Genomic DNA, 24,925 nt, shown 5'->3' on the forward strand with positions numbered 1-24,925 from the left:
GGAGAAAAAATTCCAGTAATTTTTGCCTTTTTATGGAGTGTTTTCATTCTGTTCATAAGAAAAGTGTCCTCTGGAGTGAGGGTTAAATGCATTTTTGACACTTGATTCCTTTCCCTGCCTGCTGACTCACCATTTTGTTGGCACACAGCCATGGTACAGTTGTGAAGTGTGTTTACCAAGTGCTTGAATCGCAAATGGAGTGCTGTTGGAGTTTCTTATACTTGAAAGGATTGGGAAAAGTTTTAGCCTTTCAAATCAGCTATATCACAGCCTACCTCTTTAAAGCTCAGTTTAATCTCTCAATAGATTTTTAGCAAAAGTGGATTTATTTAAGAAACATCGTTTAGAGAGGGACAGTGTCTTTGTGTTCTAACTAGTTACAGTCATGTATGGAAGATTAATCCTACCAGGTCTAACGTATTTTGGGATTTTTCTTTCCAACTGGTATCACATATAGCATCCCGGAAAATAAGTCTATCTGTTTTATCCTGTTACATGTAAATACATGAAAAATATAATGTCCTGTTTTTCTGGTCTAGTTAAGCTAGGCACAGCTTGGTGCTGGGCATGGTATGGGTCCTATGATCACCACGTTCGTTGCTTTTTTTCAGATGGGCCTGGTCACTGGCATAAGGAACTTGCAGGGAGCTTTACAGTTAATAACATACATTGCTTCAGATGTCATTGCAGGGAGCAGCCCTGCGCAAAGGAGTGATGAAAGGTCGTTATGGTAGGAAACCCACAGAGGGCTGGGCCGCTGAGATTATTAAGGCTTGCTTTCAGAAATAAAGGGAGGATCAGGGTCGAGCAATTGTTGACTCCAAACCCTGCACTCAACCAGTGGGCATGCTGCTGCCGATCAGCAAAGCCGTGCTCATCTGACCTTTACCCTTGAAACAGCAGGGAATCCCTTGGCAGCTCAGCTGGCAGGAGTTTTGAGTTGTTGCTCATTATGAGCCTAATGGGCAAAAAGTGGACTTGGAGGGAATTGTGGGCTGGAATCCCTGACAAACAACTCGCTGCAGCTGCATACAAAATAAAAAAGTGAGAGGGTAAGATAATGCACATCTTGAATAATTAGGCATGGGAAGAGTTTTATGTGAATGCCTTTATCCATTTAATGAACCTCTTGTAGAAAGTGAATACCCTGGAGCCCGGTAGGCAGGATTTGTAATCACTAACCAGAAGACTGGAAGGACAGCAGTATGAAATTGCTGATCTTTTTGGAGTAATACAAATTGTAGCACTTATTTACAGACACATCAGAAACACATTTCTGGATGACTGTGAATAACTTGCTTCTAGATTATAGTAATTAACTTAATCCTAACAAGTCAAGATTGCTGCTTAGTGTTTAAATCATTTTTCGTTATAGAAACTCTAATGTTAGATGCAGCTTTTTAGCTAACATCTTAGGAGGCAGTGGCAGTTCAATAGTCACCAGTGTTCAAACATGACTCTTAGTTGCAAAGAACATTTTCACTTTTCTCTTTATAGTTGCTCAGCAACATATTTCTGTCTGTGACCAATGCGTAAAGTAAGTTTCACAGATGTTACATAGTCATCCAGAATCCAACTTGATAAATGTGACGTTAAGGAAGGTTAAAACACAGCAGAGCACGTTTTTCTACTAACAAGAATCACTGATAAAATGGAAAATGTTGATTTCATTCAAAATTTCTTAGATACTGCTGTTAAATTTTGAACTGAAGATATGGAACCCTGCCTCCTGTGCTAATGATGTCTTTCTGATCAGTGCTACATTATTTATTGAAGAAGATGACTACAAGATATTCCCTGTACTATTATGGTGAAGCAGTTTGCTGTGGTATTGATCAACCACTTGGCTTGATCTAGAAGCGACTGAAGTCAGAAGGAGGATCTCCATTGATGTTGGTGTGTTTTAACGTAGATCTGCTGAATTTGTTATAGTGACACCAGGGCCAGGAAGCAATAAAGGAAAGGTGATACGGCTTAGCTTAGAATTTTTAAAGTTACTCTCTGCATTACTAACTTCTGCTCTATGTGGTTCATGTATTGCAGGGAAAGCGTTGTGGAGGCTTAAGTTACAGGTTTCTTTCGGGGTCATGACACTCCATGTTTGCTAGGAATGGGACATGAAGTCACACTGACAGTACTGTATCATGTACAAACCTCAGGTGTTAATGACCTCTCCTTCTGGAAGGAGGATGTTTGCTTATTACCTGGAAATTTACTGAAGGACAGGTGAAATTGTAATTGCTAGGATTGTTCCTCACTCACTAAATAGCATTACAATTTTTGTGCCAAGAATTTGATAAGGATAACATTCTGTAAATTATGTCATGATAGAAACTGTTGTAGTGCTTAAGACAATTAAAATCTACCACCCAACTGCCCAACAATTAGGGCTGCTTTCTAATAATGTATAGCTGGAGATGATATATATGATTAGATATTCCTCTGTAACCTGTTCGTAGTAGAAACCTGGTTCTTATACTAGTAGAAGCTTTGTAAAAAACTCTTCATTTGCTTCGTGTTCTGTGTAAATTAATTTATTCCATACTAAATGATAAACTGTTTCCTTTTCCCAACTTAAAAATTCCCTTCTTTCTCCTATAGTACTTTTGACAATTCCAGGTGAAAATTGTGTCAAGCCAGATGGACTGAATAATTGGAATTCAACAAAGTTCTAAACATGTCTATTTTTATTATACATCTGTAATGAGCAAATTTTGTAAAACCAAAATGTGTAAATCAAATCGAAGTGGTGCTAGTTGATTTGAATTCTGGAGCAGGTTGTTACTCTGGCTTTCTTAGTAATTTGAAACCATGCTATGCCTGTAGATTGGTTTTGAGGATAAGTCAGACATCAGAGTCATGAACAGATGCATTACATTTTATTAAATTTTATAATCTTCTGAGGGGATTTTGTGAAAAATAAGGGAGCAGGAAGAGGTGAATTCCTGAAGTTAATAGGCCCAGAATTTCACCCTCTGACTTTTTCCTCCTCAACAAAACTGCCCTGCTGTCCGACTTCTGAGACTTGATTTGCTTTGAACCCCCCAGTCTTTAAAATTATGTCCTTCTGATTTTCTCACATGCTTTAATTTGCTGTTCATTTGTTTCAAAATCTCATCTTGTTCCTTCCTTATGCGATATGTTTCTGTCTGTTATTTGAAACTCAGAATGAGAAATGGCATGTCTCAGTTTATATCGAGCTTTGACCTGTTTGAGTACTTTTTATGTCTTAAGTGAGATTAATACCTGACTGTTCTTTTCTAGATGCAATTCATAGACTAGTCTTTGCTCTGCTTACATTTCTAGACCTTTATATACACTTAACGGATTCCTCTTCCATCTAGTCTGTTGGTATACTAATTTACAGCAACAAGGACTAACATTTATCTTGCTTTAAAAAAAAGTTGTCTTACAATATTTTGATGGGGTTTAAAATTTTAAATATCTTTTGCTTTCCTTTAAAAATGAGTTAATTAAAATAAAACTCAAATGTTGGCAGTCTATGTTAAGACCAAAACTTACCAATAAAACTGTTAGAGAAGAAAGGTGTCACACTCTGTTCATCATGGGCACATTGCTTACAGTCCAGTGCAAGCTATGATAAGTTAATTCCTGACAAGAGTCACCGTAATAAATAATTGGATTTGTTGATGGTGAAGCAAGACTAAATTGCTCAATCCTCTGCTCTAAATAGCTGACCACAGTTTTTACTAACAGTATCTGCCAGTTTAAAGCGAACCAATGTAATTGCTAGAACATAATTGTTGTCCTTTGAATCAAGTGTAGGTAATTTTTTTCAGATCTTGTTGTACAGGTGGTTTGCGTAACACTGGCTCCCTGTAAAAATATTCTTACATTTCTGCCCCAGGCAGAAGTAATGTACAGTTACTCTTCTAATCATGTGAGATACATGATTGGAAAGAGCATTCATGGATGCTACAGCCAAATGATCACCTTGTATACCGGAGACCCCATGTAGGAGGCCCGCAGGGTGATCCAGCTTCACTCTGCACCAAGGGCATTCTAGGCTGAATCTTGGCCTCCACGGCAAATACCTCTTCAAAATCAAATTCCCTCATGTGTAGCTGAAGTACTGTATCCAGTAGTCAGTTCTGGGCAGATATGCTTTAGGGGATGTGCACAGAGCAAATAGCGGAAGTGATAATGGTGGAGCAAGTGCCCTAGAAGTGTATTTATAAGACAGTTCTTGATGGTTTTCTTGGATTTGATAAGGAAATGATAAATGAGATGGATCATGATGAATGATTTCAGAGAGTTCTTATTGCAGTGTCTTTTAGGGCCCTGGTTTTTGCCATTTGAAAAAAAGAAAAGTTTAACTTCTCTTTTAAAAAGCCTGGTGTATGCCTGCTTTCTTTGAAAATGCAGGAGTCCATGAATAGCTTTATCATATATAATACAGTATCATATATTACAAAGCTACGGCTACTACTTATCATGTTCATTCTGATTATGTAAAACTGAAAACCACTGCATTGAAATGAAGTTTCAATATTTTTATTCAAAGCAGCTTCTCACAATGTATAAATACTGCATATTAACACACATGAAAAATACAACTTCTAAGGCACCCAGAAATGTGTCCATACACTAGTTACAGGACCATCAACAAATAAATTGTGTACAATTTGATCTAGACAGTCAATATTTTATATATCAGAAGATACAAGTCCCTCATTACTGTACCAGTTTCAGAAAATATTTACAACACTGTGATATAGGGGTGCCTGTACCCTTATAATATTATAATATGCACTCATCATTACAAATATTAGAAACTGTTTTAGTCTGTTCCATGGTGTTCTGACAAAATAACTTAAGGGCCTAATTTGCAAAGTTCTACAATTAATTATTTGTGCAAGTTCTGAAAATAAATTTTACATTGACATAATTTGTGAATTTTTGGTTCTTTGCTTCATCTCAGAGGTTTGGTAATAAGCCTTACCAATAGACATGCCATCCTAGCTGAACGTCACTCCTTTCCCATAGGTCAGTGGATACATCTTTTCCCCTTACACTTGACGTGGATGAGAATGCAGTGTTTGTAGCAGAAAGAGACTATTTGATCTTCAGTACAAATGTCAAACTAGTTCACTGGCGAAGGAACTAATGCTTTGTTAGAATATGTTAGAATATGCAATTCTTTGGTCCTTTGTTTTTATGGAAGGCATAACATTTTTATTCAATAAAAATTGAAATCCTGTCTGTGAGTAAGCAAGCTAGTGAATGACTTTCAGTGTAGTATTTAAAGTAGCAGTAAAGAGATTTAATATGGCTTAAAACATACGGTTAATTGGGCAGACACAGATAACACATCTAGGATACCGAGTACCCAAATGTACTATGATTAAGATTGTCTATAAGTCTCTTATGTAAACTTCTTTAGTGCCTCCTAAAGAGCGCTGGCTTTAGCCAGATTTGACTTTTATAGACCCAGCCACACAAAGCCTGAGATTAAACTACTGTGGTTGGGAGCACAAATGCACAGTTTATATATAACAAAGCCCATGCTGACAAATCTACCTATGTTGTTCAAAAGAAACAACCCGTATTATCCTTTTCACAAGAAAAACTTAAGGCCCTGTACTCTGATTTGCTAACTTTCTTACAGCAATTATTTGGGGAAGTCCTTAGTACTACATAAGCAATTATGTAGCTTTAAAGATTTCTTGTACCTAATGGTAAGGCTTATTCACAAATGCAATACATTTATAAATTACATTTAAAACTGTAAAGGCTGGCAAAATAATAATTAAAAAAAAACCAAACCAAAATAAAACAAACCCCAACCAAAATTGTCTGTTTATCTCTAACAGTAAAAGAGCATTTTATTCTAATGAAAAACTATTGGCACAAACCCATTATAGTATAGATTAAAAGAACAGTTAATAGTAGTGAAAAAGATTGCCTAAAACGCATACCCTAACCTACCACAGAAATATAAAAGTTTATATTCTGAAAATATATACTGTATTAAAGTTTGTAAGCTTATTCATTTAAACAGAAATGTACTGAAATAGTAAACTAAGCAACACTTATCTACAGCAAAAATATACATGCAGGACAACACAAAATAAATTGCTTACCTTTAATATCTACAAATGCAAAACTGTAGATTTTTAAAGATTGTACAAAACAATTTACACAAGAATAAAATAACATACTTAACAACAAATTGCATTTATAATCTTAAATACTGTGAATATTAGTAAAGGTACCCAGACTAATATGTACAGTACATCTAGATATCTGAATACCTAGGAAGGACAGGAACACAAGAGAAATTGGATTCTGATCTTTAAATACTGGAAAAGAAGCTTTTGACATTGTTATTACTCTTTTTTTTTTTGAAGGGAAAATAGATTCCATGAAAACTAGATAGTAACTGTATAGATATGAAGAATTAAAAATGTTAACTATGGTTAGTGCTTGCTTTAATGGAAAAATAATTATAGAAAATGTATTTCAACAATTCCTTTGTCATAAAAAATGCTAAGATACAGATATCTGAAAATTCAGATGAAACGATGCAGTTTAAAGGTCTAACAACTTATGATTCTTCTCTGTTTCAAAATCTCACACGGAAAGCATACCTTCACATTGCTGAGCAATTTTTCTATATTTATCTACAAAAACCAAGCATAGTATTGAAATAAACTTCCTAATATCTTATTAACACATGACTAGGAATTATGGCTCTCTGGACGGGAATAAAGGAAATAAAGGAAATTGAGGAATCATGGGACTTTCCATTGCTTTTTTTTTTTTCCTTTTTTTTTTCTGAAGTCATATGCTGGAGGCCTGGTTGTGCAAACATGTATGCATGCCAGCGGTTTTCACTTGAGGAGTCCCTCTTGTTTTACTGGGACTGCCATGCAGGTGACTGACGTGCGCACACTGGCGTAGCAGGGGGTCTTGTGGCCTTGATCCCACCACGTCTTTGTGTGTGCGCTCTGCGGCATTGCTGGCAGGTTGTGGAAATAAGCAAGTGTTAGTATAAAACAAAAGTGGTGCATCTATCACTTCAAAAAGTTATTGAAAGAGTCCTGTTTCAGACATTTAAAAATAAGTTACTTGTTTTGATAAGGTTTTTTTTGAAAAAAGCAGGCTAATTAGAAGCCAGATTTTGGCTTTTTACTGAAGAATTTCCATGAGAACTTCTGCCTTTAGGATAAGGATTTCCTTAAAATTCAGTGGCCATAGAAACAGCACTTTTAATTATTTGTGGAAAAAGAAATGTTACATTAATGTGTCGAAGGCTTACTGATTATAATCACTTGTTTGTTAACTTTACAAAGGCTTTGTTGAAAGTCTTCATGGAAATACTGGGAGGGAGAAAACCAAGCGGCCTCATTTGCAGAGGTTTAAACCATAACCAAGTCACTGAGCTCAAGGATGGAGAGCAAGTGCACAAATTACAAAGCAAAAAAAATGTGCAAAGCTTCTGCTTCAAGAGGTTTTAATTTGGGCATCCTAAAATGGCAGGTGAAGTCGCAGAGCATGCGATGTGTATTTCCATATTAATTGCCTTACTAGCAAGAAAGAAATGAGAGAGATCCAGTGTTCAGAAGTCACTCAGTGTCACTGAAAAGTACTAGGATCACATTCCAAAATAGCAGATTGGATTTTTGTTGTTTATTGTGGACTGCTTTTACGTAAGTTCTTGTAACAGATGGTAGGGTGGCCAGATGTGGAGAGCTGAGAAAAGCAAAACAAACCCTCTCCCCCAACTTAGTTCAATACCTAGCACCTTGTATAAACTGTTGGCCCACACCCAGAGGCCTCCAGAGCAGAAATTATCTCACACCTGAGGAATCAGGCAACTAGACTAAGGCTCAAAGGATTTGCTGTTAGACTTCAGACCAAAAGGGGATGTTTAAACCTGAAAAACAGTACGATGCCACATAACGGCACCACTCACCCTGTTACTGACATCTGGCTAACAGGAATATAGAAACTGAAATAAAGCATCTTGTTGGTAAGCCCTTCAATGCTCCTCAAGAAGGCAGAAAGTGAAGAGAGACTTAGGGGGGACTCACTCTTTCAGAATGCGCTGTTTTTCCCCTTAACCCTGGCAAACCTATTTCATTCATTTTTTTTTGTACAACTTTGCACATAGAGGAGCACATAGAGGACATCATAGATTTTTCTTTTACTGCCCACAGCATTCTGTGTGTTTTCTATATATTCTTTATTTTTCTACACAATTTGCTGCTAAAAATGTGTTTGCGTTCTCACGTGATGCTATTAATTCAGCCAAGGGAAATATGAAAATAAGATCTGTGATCAATAAACAGCTGAATATGAACACAAAATAAATAAGTTAAATAAATTCAAAAAAGAAAAAAATCCTAGCAGTTTTTGTAAAACTAACTTTACATATTATACATATAAATTATAAGATTTTTCTATTACACTGTTAGAACTTAGAAAAAAATAATTAAAATATTTCTAAAGTATGGTGTTTGGGTCTACAAAATATTGTGCTGACCTAGTTTTTAGATTAAGCCCTCTATGTCAGCCCAGATGTGTTGCAACAGCAAGAATAAGTTAAGAAGGGCAGACAAAAGAAACCATTACAGATGGTGTGCCTTACTGGGCCTCGGTGGTGCTTCTCAGCACATGGAATGTATACTTTCATCTGGATGAGCATGTGAAAGATGCAGCCCTCCGTAGAGATTATGTGCACTGAACAAGCCTGCCTACGTCTCGGTTACACAAAATCAAACCAGCTACAAGCAGCCGTGTAGCTCACAAGGAAATCGACACAACCGTACGCGTTAGGATACACTGTCACAAATTCCTCAATGATGCATTGCCTCTGCTTTTCAAACACAGGTGATGTTTGACTCTGTTCACAAGTGGAGCATTTTCTCTTTAAGTTAGGCCAGGACATCAGACTTCATAAATTTTGTCTTGCAGGTAGCTGAATAATGAATCCAGTCCTTTGGAAGAACTCCACAGCTGTTTTAACATCTGACACTCTTTCTCATTCACATCTTCAAGTCCGGATTTCAGGAAGCTCCGCATGAGACATTTCGACTCTTCCAATACCTAAAGTCAAAATATCACTTAGTATTTTATTTTGAATCCTACAAAATTATTATTATGGATAATGGTGTGAACAGCATTTTTACACTACTGACTCTGTTTTACAATCTAAAGAACTTATTTGGGCACAGAAATTAGATCTGATTTACAGCCGTAACTCAGATTTATGCCTTAGTGCCAACATTTTTCAAAAGAATGAGGAATTCTGAAGTACCTTAGTTTATTGAAGGTCTGTCATGAAGGACTAGAAGGAGCTGAACTCTCTCCTGTTGAAAATGGTTCCCTTAAAATGAAAATGGTTCCCTTAGCATAATATATTGGCTACCTGTTTTCTGGAAGGTAGTCTTTGAGGTTATAGAGGTTGGAAACCCAAATGTGGATGTCAGTCAACTTTAACAATTTTCCCTCATGCGTTATTTCCTTATCAAAACAGAAATTAATAGGAAAGGGCCTTTATTGCAAATTTCTTTTAAAGTTTACTTACTTAATTTTTTATAAAAGTGAAATATTTTATAAAAGAAGGGTGTCAAGCAAAACAAGCACCCTCTGGCTGTCTTCTGGAGTTAGATTTGCTTAGCATATACAAGCAGTCACAAAAAATGACTTGAGATTTTTACAATGGAACATCCAATCTCAAGCCCTTAGTAGATTGCTCTAGTTCTTAAAGACATGAACAGCAGGTCCATGGTTGCTCACATAGTTCAGCTCATTTTTCCCAAACCCATTTTTAGACACTATGAGATTGCCTCCTTTAAAATTCCTTTTGAAATGTATAACACCAGTATGTCTCTCACATAGAGGGAACCCAACTAGTCAAACAAAACCATTAATAATTCACACATTATTGAAGGTTTAATGTAAACTAATACAATGTTTATGGTAAGGGAGACGTGTACTCTCCACTCAGCTTCATCAACACCTACATGTTAAGTCCAGTTCCTGTCTGTTTTAGGTTACAACACTGCTATTCCAAAATAACATTTCTCTTTAACTGAGGTAAATGTTGCTAACTGCAAATCGTGGGGCCTGTATATATTTTTTTGTCTGCTTGTGAACAAGTACCCACAGTGAACTTGGATAAGCTCATCACATTCATTGCTTTTGTGACTTCAGCCTGATTTGCATTTAGGATCTCAGGGAGTAAATCTAGTCTTTGACAGTTTTAACTCTCATCTTTGTCCACAAGTTAGCACCAGTCTTCCTAACAGGTCTCAAGAGAAAATTTCATTGGCAGCCAATAACAGTGAAAGAAGGAAGAATTCACAGTAAGGCCCAGAGGTTTTCCCAACTCATATAATACACATTATATCAGCATCATCAAATAAGCTTATGCTGCATTTCCAGAGAGTTTCATTCTGCATGTCTTTTGTGAGATCTAATCTACACTTCATTTAATTAAAAATCTCCTGTGTCTCTACCTTCTCTTTTACAACGGATCTTTTAAATGAAACTGAGGGATGCTGAGACAGTTTCAGGCACAGGAAGTATAGCAAGAAACTGCGACAATCTGCACTTCACTTAGTGCAGTTTTATTGCAGCCAGTATCACTTTCTTCACTGCATTTTTTTAAACAAATATGTGCCCAGAATAGGAGTGTATCTCCCTGCAGGGAAAAAACCTTGGGGAACAAAAATAGGAAAGGATTTTCTTTCCACTTTTATGTACACAAAAAGAAAGTTATAATACACTGTGACCAGACTGTGTTCAAATCCCTCTGTGTCTGGATCTCACTCCTCCTTCACAGCAGAGGTTAGCTGGCACTATCCTACCCTTCTGGTGCACTGTGCAGAACATTTTGCAGAATCAGGAACTATGCAGGTGTAGAAAAGAAGGCAGACTCAGCTGAAACATAGTGGGCTAGGACAATGTGAAATGCAAATATATTTTCTTACTGGACCTATAGTCCAACTGGACCCGGTACAGTTGTATAGTTTCAGAATCTTCCACCTTCGTAAAGGAAACCTATGCTAAAATCCCCTTTCAAAATCTGAGGCAAGGAGGTTCCACTCATACTGAATAAATGTGAAGATGAGGAAAGGAAACAACCCTCCCTGTCACTGAAAAATGGGAAACTCCATGAGCTTGCTGATCCCTACCCAGATTTTCTGCTGTTAGCCTTCTTCCACAGGTGTGGTTGTGGAAACTGGAGACCCACCACGTGATGAGCCTTGAGAGCACACCTTGCCTCTGTGAAATATAATTTAATCACAAAGGAGTTTGATTTCTTACCACTGCACTGCAGGATGCCATTTCTTTCACTCGTAGCATCACTTCTTGGCTAAATGTTGTTGGCCAAAATACTTGTGACACTAGTCCTCTGCTGCAGGCTTCCTGTGCTGTCAGCTTTCTCCCACAGAACAGCATTTCATTTGCCTGTGGAACCAAAAGTTTACTTGTGATTTTGGGTTATAATTACCTTAAAAATTTTCCCATACTTGCTTCCTATTTTCAAGATTAAATTTACAAATGGTCTCCTGTATCTCTCCATACTGTAAAATACTTAAAAAGGAGTTTCAGTAGCTATTTAAGGATTGTGCAGGTGGCCAGAACACAGCACGAGTTTCATTTAAGAGAAATGTGCTGGCATGCATGATGAATCTGTATTGCTGATTTTACAAGAGTAACTGTCAGTGATACAGTGATACTGTGCCAAGAGTCATGGAACCTAGTGTGAAATATTTTGTGGGGCAAATTCTGCTTTGTTATACTGGTAAAAATCAGTCTTCAGAGCAGAGACGAATATCTTGCTCTGTTACTGCACAGTCCTAACAAAACACAGACAAGCACTCTGCAACATTATTCTGCTAATGCCTTTCTTCCCTTTTCTACCATGATCTTGACAATCTTTGCTTTTTCAACCTGTGTTCAACCTTCCTTGTCTACAGCATGTGTAATATACTGAATTCTGAGGTCATTTTGTGATATTGGCAGGGATTAGATGAACTTTCCACAGGTTTCATTTTCGTTCATGGCAATTAAGAGAAATGGTTGCTTTCTATTTTACTTTTTAAAGAGAGAAAGAAGAGCATGAATTTAAGAAAGGTTCTTCATCAATTTGAGGTGGAAAACCTTACCAGTGCAACACCGAGAATTTGTGGGAATGTGTATGATGAGCAGCCAGCTGGAGTGAGTCGGATTGTTGCATATGGTGTCTGAAACCATGCCTTCTCACTTGCCCAAACGATATCACATAGAGGTAAAATAGAAGCTCCTAACCCGAGAGCAGGGCCGTTGATAGCAACCACAATTGGCTTCTTAAATTGAATAAAAGCTTTTACAAAATCCCTAAAATAAAAAATAAAGGAGACATCTTGAATACAGAAGTAACACTCAGATAAATACCCAAGCTTAAAGTATTTAATCCGAAAACAAATTAAAAACACAGACAAACACAATAAATGCCATGGCCCACTTTTTATGAGGTCAGAATTGCAAGATACTTTCTAGTTTGGACATGGAAAATTTTGCTTATATTTAGTTATTTAATCTTTGTGAGTACCTGGGAGAATAAATAGTTTTGTATATGGTGTATATGATCTGATTAAATGGAATGCACTGACTGTTGTACTTCTTCCAGAATGGTTTGGTTACGTTTAGTTTTATTTCTGGACCAGAAACTCATGAGTTTGTACACATAGCACTTCTCAGTTTGTTCCACAATGGTTAGTACGGATTCTGACAATCTGCTTTGGCTAACTTGAGGAACATATTATAGCATGAAAGACAGGAAACTCATTAGGTAGACTGCTGAATATTTTTTTTTCAAAAAGTTTTCTTAAGATCCTATATCAAAGGTTGCTGGAAGTCCCATCAATGGATTGGGAGACAGTAAATGTTTATGGCACAGCAGCAGAAAGAACAAGACCCCCAAAGGGGAGTCTGAGAGAGAGAAATGTTTGAACAGGGAAAGAATTAGGCGAATGATCTGTTGGGTCTTCATTGCTAATGTCTTTGGCAAAGACATAAAGAAGTAGGTGCCCTTGCCTGCCTACAAGGGTGAATGTGAAGCGATGGGAAATAAAGAGGAAGTAAATGTCATCAGATTCGTCTGGATGAGTGAACTAGAACATGCTAAATTCTGTGCAATGAGGAGGTATTTTAAATACGTTACCTACCAGCAACTGTGGAAAGACATCTGTTGAATGGAACAGCCTATACACCAATTAGGAAAAAGCATGAGTGTAAGTAATTGTGGGCAAATTATGGGCTCCAGCAGCTCACTGCAGAGCAGGTATATGGAGGCAAACAAGATGCTAAATTATTTTAGAAAAGACACATGTATAAATCAAATTCAAAACAAAAGATGAGATTCTGTTCCTGCACGGGGTATTTATCAGATCTAGAGTGCATCTTTGCTGACAGATTTTAGGAAAGAACATTTTGTCAAACATGCCCTTTGATGAGTTGCAGCTCTCCCACTGAGGTCAAAAAGACCTAGACTTCTGTATCTGAGAAGCAGAGGTGTAACCTTGCAGGTTACAGTGCCAATTTGGCAAAAAATTGAAAACATACCGAAGATAAGTATTTTATTGGACTGAAGTGCCAGGGCATTGGCTATACTTTAAATGAAAATGAAGAGTCTGAGGTGACTTAGCATTAAATCTTCAATGAATGGGATCTGTTTTTCAGGCTATCCAGTAGGGAGTTGATTTTTGACCATGGGAAAATAGAGGCTCGTGGGAATTGATGCAGCTCTGTTCACATAGTGAGTAATAAAAGAGAAGATCAGAGGCAAGATAAAGAGAGCAAAATATGGAACATCGTATGTGTTGGTTCAAGACCATTTCTTTATAGATGATAGCAGGGTTAAGGTGAGCTGTGATTCATTTTTGTTTGCAGAAGCAATGCTGTTCGCTTATCTTGTTATTTCTTCGGTTGTTTATGGTTGAGTAATGATTGTGGATCACTGCACCTGATTAATTCCAGAATTCTCAGAACCTTAGTAGTTATGCAAGGAAGCCTTCTAAGTAGGGCTACAGATGGGAACAGGGATCTGAAGAATGATAGGTAAAAATAAGAAACTATGGATAAATGGTAGCAGCAGATCTGAGGACCATGTGGTAGAAGAAGAAAAGTGTTGTGGAGAAAAGCAGGAAGCATATGGTGATAAGTGGGACTGGAAGTGAATACGGAAAAGCAATTAGGGATGTGGAGAGGAATGGTTAGAGGATGATGAGGAAGAACAAAGCAGAACACATTAATGGAGGGGAAGGGTTGAAGGAAATGTGAAATCTTTATGTGAATGAGCAAGGAAGGGAGGACCTGAAGATGGGGAGACAGTGGAACAGAACACTGAGAAGATAAAATGAGCCTGTGTCATGAGGAAAAGGAGCAACAGAAGATGGTACAATGGATGGGTATGGAACATGTCACCTATAGGATGGAGTGGAAGGCTAAAACATTGGGAGCTTGCGAGGGGAACAAATGCCTGCATTTGGTCTGCAGAAGCTGCAGTGTCCAGCACTCCACTTCTCTGTGTTCCGTTTGGTATGTTATTTGTTTCAGTGAGTTGTCTTTGTACCCAGAACCTGGCATGTTTCCATGTCGCCAAGCCATTAGTTCACACATGTAGTTTCTGGGCTAGAACATCCTTGGTTCAATTCAAGGCAGTCTTTGAAAAGCACTTAAAATTGTAACCGTTGGTGCACAGTAGAGCCACAAGGTCAAAGAGAGGAAAAAGTATCACATGCAGAAGGCTTTTGGTTTTGCTAGAGGATATCTGGGAAGTTGACCACTGAATACACTTTGGGATGCTCAGATACTTCTGCATCATGGCAGATGTCTTGCTGCAGGTCAGGGCTCGTAAGTACATCAAAGGCTATAAAGAAGTTGATCAAGTAAAGTCGTCCTTCTTTGTTTTGTTCTGAGCACACTCAGAATTTTATGTATCGGGTCACATAATGATGCCTGACTGATGATGTGACAAGGGAGACTGGTGCTGGGAATGCCTTCCAGTGAGTCTTTGAGTTGCAGGGCTCTGTAGGCAACATATGCACAGTTGCAGTGCGGTCTGTCTGCCTTTTCCCTGCTCCAGGAGGGCAATACCAGACGCACATGTGGATGATGGCAGCCCAGGCTGATGGATCTATGCTCAGTACCTGGAGGGAAGCTACAGTGCCCTGCATCTGTGGGTTGGTGAGTTGGAAGCCCCAAAGGCAGTGGAGAGGACAGGGGCCAAATGAATAAATCATTTGGAATGTGAGATAAGACTTGATGGGTAGTTAAACTTCAGTTTTGACTTGTGATCAGTATATGAGATCCACACTTTAGAAAGTGGAAACACATAGTAATGAAGATTATAATTTCGTTTTGATACAAGTCTAACTTGATGTAAAGCAGTGGAGGCAGAGATGCGTTAATGTATTTTAGGACATCCTAACCACTGAAAAAGCAAAGTGTACATTTTTTTCTACTCTTATTACATTTTATTTTCCATGAGTTGAGTCCTTTGTTCACAGAAAGCACAGAGAGTGCTAACTGGAAAACGTAGTGTATTGTTTCCAGAAGTACAATAAAAATCTATTTCCAGTGGGCCTGAAGCCGACATTCTTGACAAGGAGCAATACATTGTACCAATATTTCAAGAATGTTCTATGAGTCCAAGGTTGGAAAAACTGAGTATCATAGTCTGGCTTATACTCATTTAAATATTGAATTGATAAGTATACCTGTATATTAAACGTGTGTAGATAAATTTCTACATACATAACAATAACTATCAACACAATATTTACATGAATAATATTACATTTATATCTTCTAATGGAGTGTGAGTGTGCCTACATTTTCAAACAAGAATAGTGATTTTCTTCCCTCATGTTTGGTTCCACAGTATTAAAAATCCCTCACATTAAAAAAAATAAATTGTGACCTTCAAAGTATTTTTCTTTTTTTTTAAATATCACTACATGATATTTAAGCATAGCTAGGGTCCTAAAAACATGTAATAATTTATTATATTTAAGAAATACTTTTAAAATTCTTTCAAAATAATTACTACTTTGAGAATTTCAAAAGTATTAAACTGAGAATCCAAACTGATCAGCAGCAGTTGTAACCAAGATAATTGGTGGTTAATACATGTCATGCAGCAACTAAACCTGATCTAATCTTATACTAATATATCCAAAATGTAGATCTGTTGTAAAACAAATTCTTTAATATTCCTCATAGAATTGTTGCATAATTTTTTAAAGCTCTCAGAAGAATAATATTTATTTGTAGAGGGAGGGGGGGGGACACCAAACCCTTTCCTGGTACAGACTGGTGAAATACCATTTGTGTTAGTGGAGTAATGCTGATTTATACTGGAAGATCTGCCAAATGTGTATGAAGTATGCCGTGTGGATAATGGAAATATTTGGTGATGTATTGTGCAGATTGATTTGTAGACTGCATGTCATAAACCCTGGATTTCTATTAAGGTAATGTGATATATATAAGGAAAGTCACATTTTATTTACCAAAATGAAACTACATTTACATGTATATTAAGTAATTTAAGTTTAAGAAAAAGAGTGGAGACCCTTCTAATAAGGTTCTGAAATAGCGGCAGACTGCTGTTTCAACAGAATATGAGTAAGCCATGGATTCCTATTTGTACTGAAATTCATTAAAATGACGAACATTAAAACAAGTAAAGTATCTGCCTTTCAGGAACCACTTTAGAAAATGAAGCAATAGCTAATTTGGAAAAACAACAACAAAGTTGTATTTGAATTTGGAGGAATGATTTGAAATATTAAATACAGAGAATTTGAATAAAATAAATCCCTATGGATATTAGCACTGGAATAAATGTGCTTTCTTTTCTAATAAAGAAAGGTCCAAGGTTCTTCTTACTAAAAGAATTTGAAGGACTATAACTAGAATGCAATCAACACTTAAATATACAACATTTTTGGACCTGATAAATATCTTTATAATCACACACTGCATTTCATAATTTAGATATCATAGGTAAGCTTGGGTCACCTTATAGCTTCTGCAATCCTAGTGCTTTCCTTTCTTCTGTCATTGGATAACCTGCCAATTAAATATGAGTAATCTAGGCCACTACAGAATACACTTCCCACTGCGCTGAGAAGTAAGAGTTTACTGTCATCAGCTGATGCATTGCACAATGCTCTCCGAACTTCCTTCATGATCTGTGGATAAAGAAAAGTAAACAATTCGACATGCATGCCGTTGCAATATCATTTCCCTAGTTTTACAAACCTTATTGATTTTGAGAGACTTAAATTTTGGGCACTATTAATACGTACACCAATTATATATATTTATATAATTTTAATATACTTAGAATGATAACACTGAGATTTTGCAAAATATTTTATATTTGGAAGGGCTTTGTAGATCTTTACTAATTCAAAGAGTTTTTAGAACTTGGCTGTTCTTTGCTTATTCTATGGGAAATTTTAACTAGCTTATGCTATTTCATTGCAATTTAATAATTTCAAATATCACCTTTTTATTTTCATCGTGTATATTCAGTGTACATCGCTGTATCCTCAGTAACATGGTTATCACAACAATAGCCTATGAACCTCAACAAGGTGTAAGCAAAATCTATAAACCCCAATTTTCAGTTCTTCATCCACTTTGGTTTATATGACTTGAACCAGAGCAAGCAGGACAAGAGGACATCATATACATCAACATTTCAAATACATTATTCATTTTTCTGTGGTCAGTGATATTGTTAAAGTCTACAAAAATTAGAGCCAAAAAAGCCACTTGAAAGACATTTCTACACTCTGATTTACAACTGGATCAAGCTGTTAATCGCACCATAAATCAAACCTAATCAAAATTTGTATAGAATTGAGCTGCTGCTATTGTAAGAAAATGGCCTTTCATCTAAGCCGAATTGTTTTTCTAATTATTTTAAAAATGAAATACTATTTCATAAACCTCCGATGGGTGACGTCTTGTTTGGTCACAATTCAGCATAGGTTCTAAGCTGTAACTGATATCAGCCGTTTCAGCTTCCCCTCTTCTCTTTAGTGATTTGCGCCTCACTTCAAGGGCCATGAATTCATCTCATGTGGCACCTCCTGTGCTTAAACAGACTTGTGTCGAAGTATTTCCTACAGACAGAGTCCCACTGAGTCAATTTTTCTCTTTTATACTGAAAGATTTGCTGTTAGTGTAAATTTAGGTAAAAGACAGCAAAATGTGGTTGAGGGATTAAATGTGGTTTCCATGTGAGGGAAAACCAAGATTTTTAGCTTGTGATTATTTTTGTTCACTACTTTCTGTTTCCAAAAATTCTTTAGATTTCTGAAGTGCCTTACTTAAGAAAGTCCTAAACACAGAAGTTTTGCTTACACCATTCTAGGTAGCCTTTTATTAGAAATCCTGTGGCTTGTGAGACCAAGCTTGAACTTGTATATTCAAACCATGCAGTGCAGTGCTGCCTGCTTTCCATATGTGTTTGCATAAAAATGATTGCTTATGGCTGCTGGGACCAGGACACGAGAAAGCAGGTGGTGAACTTTTAGATGCTTCACTTGTAAAAGTGCACTTCAGAACGCCTGTAATACTGGGTATGTGACAGTGGGTGGAAGTGAAGTAATTAAAAGCAGCAGAATTTGGAAGTGTATTTGAAATTCTTGTGCAGGTACAAAAATGTCATCAGCAATTTTACAAGCAGATTCTCAGAGTCTCAGAGGCTGTCTCAGTCCTCACTTGGTAAAAACATAGCAAAGTTTCCCCTTTTGCAAAGGGGTAACTAAGGAAAAAAAACCCTAAAACCTCTGTCCAAAGTTAAGAAAGAAACTTTAAAAACCGGTAGATGTTAGAATTAAAAAAAATTATGTATTTTGATTTTCCTATTTTCATGTGAATGCAAGATTATCCTCTTAGTTTATTTTAAATGTTCTCAAAATCTGTGCTTTCTTAGGGAGGATGTATAAATAATATCAGTCAAACATTTTTATATACAATGAGGAGTGTTGCTGTAAATGTGATGCCACGATGTGATGCTCCGTTCAGCGAGTTTCTTTACTGTTCCCCTTCCTCCAGTGATATTTGCCTATGGGCCATCTCTTTGATGGCACTGCTATCCTTCAAACACATCATTACCGTGGCAAACCTGTCTCTTTTTTATCCTCCCCCTCATTGATTTGGATGGATAAAGCCATCTAAAAGTATACCAAACTTCCGAGCAAAGGTTATACTATTTGTAGGAAAACCCAATTTCTTTGTCAGAGTCTGTATTCTTTTTCTCTCTTCCATGGTCCTTAAAACTTCCCTCATTTTGGTATAACTATGACATTTCTCAAATTAAATGTTACTTTCTCTAGTGGACCAGATCCAATATTACTCTTTGCAGGACTCTGTAGCAGTATTCTCCAGCGCTGTGCTTTTTTAAATTAGCCTTTAAAATTATCTTTTAGTTAATTTTCAGTAGGGGGGACAATATTTTTATTTGCATGCATTTGACTAAAATTTCAGAGGAAGTATTTACAAAACAGTATGAGCCAGTTATTTCACTTATGAAAATATATCAAATTACAAATTTAGATGAGGCCTAATGTTTAATGTACTGTTTTATAGAAACCCAAATATATAATAAAATTATCACTTTCTCAAAAGTTGCTTATTTTTTTAATCCTGTCAAGAAAATAAGTTGGTCAGTTCTTTAATAGGACACCATATATTGGAAAATAAACATAAAATGTTTAAAAACTTCATTACACTTCTCAGAGCTTATTTTAAAGCCTGTCACTGGACATAGGAAATTTTAAAAGTGATTCGGTGCCCTTTGCTTTCAATATTGCTTACATTCTGGGGAAATCAGGAAGCTGGGAATTTATCTCTGTAACTATACAAAGTATCTTAAACAGAAGTGTCTTGTTCATATAAATAGAAATACGAGTTTAAATGTTAACTTCTCTGAATCTCTAAGGATTCACTGTTGATATTCTTAAAGGTAAATATACTTTATATATTACAGTAAACCCAAATTTTAAAGCCATTCAGTTCTTCTTAGAACCTCTTCCACAATTGTATCTTTTTACATAAATACACTTCTTGGTACTTACTGACTCTTTGTGCAAACAGATTCTGAGTCCTTTCTGTGTGATAAATAAAGGACTTAGGAACCTGTAAGGCTGGCTTCCGGCAGAAGTACTGCCCAAAAAACCAATTTGTCTTTGTATGAGAGCAAAAATACAGATAACAGTAAACTTGTACCTGCCTTTTTTTTTTTTTTTTCTACAGTCAGGAAAAGTTCTAAGTAAGGAAAAGTGAAGGCAAACCAGTTCTCCAAAATGCATCTGGTAGAACTTCAAACCCTGTAATTCTCATGGCTAGAAATTTGAAACCTGATTCTTTTGTATGAGAAGTGTATTTGAGGCAGTTATATCAGTCTTCAGTGGAAACATTGGCTGTTTAGGGTATGCTCTGCTTTTAATTCAGGGAAATATTAATTCCTAGCTCTATTAATAATGTAAAGTCAAAACATTGGATGGATACATTTAATCTTCAGTTTGAAACAGAATTTGGATCCTTGAAATGTGCTGAGTTAAAACAGCAACATCCTCATTGGAGAGAGAACTTCAGAAGCAGCAAAAGACCCGTGAGAGAAAATGTCCTAATGGAATTTATAATGATGAAATATTTTGCATATCCGTTTAAAAAAAGAATTTTAAAAGTAGCAAGCCTAAGCCACTGAAATAAAAACAAGCTGTGCTGTTTCATGACACTGGCTTGGAAGTTTTATAAGGTCTTGTAAAACATAAGAAAGAATTTCTATAATGCCCTGAACATTTTCTTGAAAAAACTCAATTACTAGAGTGGCACTGAGCCAACCTCAATCAGTGCAAATGCTGCTAGAAGGAACATTGGCATGTTTCATGCTAAAATCACCTGCACAAACCCACAGGTGTGATATGCAAAAGCATAGGATGAAGATTCAGGTAGACTTCTCTAAGCTCTTATTTTTTATTTTTATAAATAAGTTCTTTATTTTAATTAAATTGGCATAAATAGCAGAGGCCAATGGTTGAACCAAACTATTAAATTTCAACTGAAGATTAAGGTAAAGCACAAAGGGATGCAAGGTTGTTTAGGAGAGAGAGTGATTTTGTACAAGCTTAATTTTATAATGATTGTAGGCAGTGCACACCTTTTCTTTTTTCCCTAACACAGATGGCCGAGAATAACCAGACCACTATTTTAACCACACCAAGCAGACCTGCGCTGAGTAAATTAATCATTTACCATTTGGCAAACATAATTTACTGAATGTCTAATAAAGCTGGAAGTTAGTGTTTCTTTTGTCAAAATGAAACACACTTTCTTCATTTTGTAGGAATTTTGTGTTTGTACTTTCTATTCACTGGGGATAAAAGGTGTCAAAACTGGAAATATTGTAAACATCCCCAAAATACTTTGTCAGTTTGTCTTGCCTATGGCTATGGGAGGGGACAAGGGGACTCTAGGGACAAGGCATTCAACATATTCCTCTTTTTGGTTCCTTGGTTTTTGCTGTAATTGCCAGTAAGGATGTGGAAATGCCAATACTGGAGGTGCTGGATTTTGTGGTGTGAATGATCACGGGCTGCAGCCTGGACCGAGGCCAAAGGAGCCGTTTCATGTTTGCCAGCAAGCAGCCTTCAGAGAGCAAGAGCTTTCAGTTGCTCTCAGCCTGGATGAGTTTTAAACAGACAATCTCAATGTGGAGAACTCATTACCCTGATTAATTGCTGACCATCCAGATCCTGGTCAGTAATGTAGTTTTCTAAAATGTATTTTCTGGTTTTCAAGTGAGCTTCAATAGAGGTTTCTAGAAATAGTCTATGCCAGTGATGCAAGAAGAGGACTACTATGATATGCTTATCATTTATTCTTCCAGAGAGGTGGTTTCCCAGCATATTGAAACTTTTCAGAGAATGAAACGGATTGGTTTGGCAGACCTGAAGAGCCTGAATTAGTTCACTGGTTAGAGCATCTGAACACTGCTGATGTGGAACAGCACAGCCAGCAACATAAAGGTATGTCTGTTCAGCCTCAACACAGTAAGTCCTTGATTTCATACTTTTTCAGGCCCTTGAGCTCTTCATTTAAATTACCTGCAATGTCAATTAGTGGTAATTAATACATGGATGGAATTATGGATTTGATGCAATCTAATGGGTTTTAAGGAATTAAAAGCAGGTGTTTGGTGTTCTGTGTTAATTACCAAGATAGTTCTTTTAAATATCATATAGTTTAAAAACCAGGAGCAATAAATGTATGTTCCAACAGTTTTAACTATTTAGTATCATTCTGTGTATTAATGTCCATGTGTAGGTGAGTCAAATTTAAGGCCCTTCATACCTGCCAGTGATTTTATCTGAAGCTCATGACAAGTAATTAATTTCGAAGTTATTCAGTTTCTTATTGAATAAAATAATTCCAAATTATTCAGTTTCTTATTGAATAAAATAATTCCTCAAAGTGACAATCTCCTTTTCCCTCAAATGGTGCTCAAACTGGTATTTTGTATACTCTTATCTTGAAGTTACTGTGTAAGACAGAGCTGCACTGTGTGTCTGGAGGGCAGCAAAGGCAGAGATCTGCCACACTGGGGGCAGCTCATGGAGGAACTCTGCCTGCAGAATGCTCAGACAGGCAAAACTGGTGCTGGGGGGCAGCTCCTTATTGTTTCCTCTCTGATCTATGGTAACTCCTTTCTGTCAGGCCACCACTGCCCACGTGGAACAGGCCTCAGCAGGTTCTCTGCTCTCCAGGACCTGCACCCTGATGCAGGCATTTATTGACACCCTTTTTGTTCTCACGTGGGAAAGGCATACCAGGGCATCACCATCCACTATGCTGGGATCACAGGGAATGGAAGGAAGAGCTTCTCAGCCCATCCAGTGACCAATATATGTACTGGAGTAGTACAAGCTACAAGTCCAAGTCTGACCTTAAGTGTATAATGCTTGGAACAAGGGAATTCAATAATATCATTTATATGTTGTATGTCTTTTTGCAATTCAGTTGAGAATAGAGCCCCTAATTGGTTAAGATTTCATAAATAAGGACTTATAAAGTGATTTAGAGAAAAAGCAATCAAGGTATACTTTTAGCATTACTGTCTCAGGATATAGCCTGAAATTCTTTGTGTGTAACAACTGGAGCCCTATTTAAATTAATAAAATGAAAGAGACCAGATTTCTCCTAAGGATAGTGAATATCAGTAACTTCATCATGTGAGCAACTGCTTCATACAACTCCATGCTGGAAATACTGATTCTGCCGTTCCTTTCTTTACTTCTGATTTTCAGTTTCAGACATGTAAATTAAAAATTAATTTCCATTGCATTCTTTTTGATAGGAATCCCAAGTGTGAAAAAGTTAGCTATATCTAAACTCCATATTTCTTTTTTAAGATAATAAATTAGGAAAAAAATGCATAAAATCCAGTTCAAGCGTTATGTTTCCAAGATAACCCACACATTAGGATGGCTTGCTTTGACTTTTATGGCTACATGCTTACCTCTGGGGTCAGTGCATTGTTATCTGAAGTCTGACTTGACAGCAAAATATGTGTAAAACCATCTTCTTTCCGGACTACAATGTCCCTGAACCGGCAGTTACTTTCGTTTTGACGCACGCTGTATCTTAGTCTCTTATCGAAGACATAATCTTTCTCCCCATCTAGTTTCCTTTTCACAGTGCTCTGTAGATTCAAGCTTCCATTGGCCAGAGAAGAACCTTTCAGATGGAAAGAATCAAAGCATAATTATGTCTACACCTTCAAAGAAATGCAGTGATACTTTCTATTAGCTTAAACATAACTCAGGATTTGCAATAGCCTCTACGTGATAAATTTGATAAATCAAAAATATGCCTGGCTAGTCAAATGTGGCCTCAAGCCATTCTTATTATTCTGTATTCCAACGTGCAGTACATTTTGTTCTCTGATTAGACAACCTCTAGATCCAGCGAACTGTAGAATGTAGGACTGGTACTCTTAATGGGGTTCAGTTCTGCTTTAAAGATGAAAGCAATCGTATCATAGTCTGTCATATGAATTTGGGGTGATCCTTGAATTCATAGGAAAATTCTAATTTGGCTTTGGACAAACTTGACATGACAGGTTTAGTCCAAATCCCATCTCTCAGAGTTACAGTTTCTTCCTTTCATGGTGACCAGAAAGTCATTATCAGTTTCAGACGACAACTTGAATGCACACTTGTTGCACATCTCTCTATGACAGTAAATTGAGGGAGTTCTTACCGAGCTGACACAACTGGCCTTCTCTTCCCTGTATCCCTGCGGGTAGCACTGGAAGTAGCCGTTAGCCATCCTCTTTGCTCTAATCCCAAGCTTCTGCTCATTACATCTTACAGTAACAGTTTACTGGCTTTTGACTGACAGAGGTGATATTAATATTGGGCTTTGCACATGGAAAATATGAATGATGATGACATTTTGGAGGGAGTCCAGCAGTAAGGAAAAATGGGAACTATGACAAGAAATATATAGTTCTTCCTTAGAAGAATTATTCCTTAGAAATAAATGAGAGTAATAGTACGTCAATTTTAAAAGACAATTTATTCTGACTTACACCGTGTATGAACTGTAAACTATTACTTTGCTTATGTTTACGGTTCCTCTCTAACAGGCAATGTATTAAGACTGGTAACAATGCTGAGTTGGAATGTTGAAAATATCTTTACAACATTTTAATGCAATACTTCTTTTCTAATTACAGATGGTTCACACTATTGCCATTAAAAGTAAAGCAGAGACATGTTGTTGAGGAACAGAGGTCACAGTCACTCTGTTCATTGAAATAGTTTCCAAATCTGTTTTTTGTTTAAGTAGAGATGAGCCCACAATATTCCATATTTAAGAA

The 24,925-nt window shown here is 36.8% G+C and overlaps 1 protein-coding gene across 1 annotated transcript in view; it reads right to left on the reverse strand.

Moving 5' to 3' along the window:
- Window positions 1-4,499: 4,499 nt before the first annotated feature.
- The window catches only part of CDYL2 (chromodomain Y like 2), a 60,998-nt gene continuing 40,572 nt past the window's right edge, over window positions 4,500-24,925 (reverse strand). The window contains exons 3-7 of the mRNA XM_086758415.1: window positions 23,561-23,778; window positions 17,044-17,216; window positions 12,144-12,354; window positions 11,299-11,442; window positions 4,500-9,072 (exon numbers count right to left, since the gene is read on the reverse strand). Of these exons, the coding sequence (XP_086614541.1) occupies window positions 8,914-9,072; window positions 11,299-11,442; window positions 12,144-12,354; window positions 17,044-17,216; window positions 23,561-23,778 (905 nt within the window). The 3' untranslated portion in view covers window positions 4,500-8,913. The remainder of the gene's footprint in view (window positions 9,073-11,298; window positions 11,443-12,143; window positions 12,355-17,043; window positions 17,217-23,560; window positions 23,779-24,925) is intronic.

This window comes from Chlamydotis macqueenii, chromosome 13, assembly GCF_036417535.1.
Source record: "Chlamydotis macqueenii isolate bChlMac1 chromosome 13, bChlMac1.mat, whole genome shotgun sequence".
Lineage (NCBI taxonomy): Eukaryota > Metazoa > Chordata > Aves > Otidiformes > Otididae > Chlamydotis > Chlamydotis macqueenii.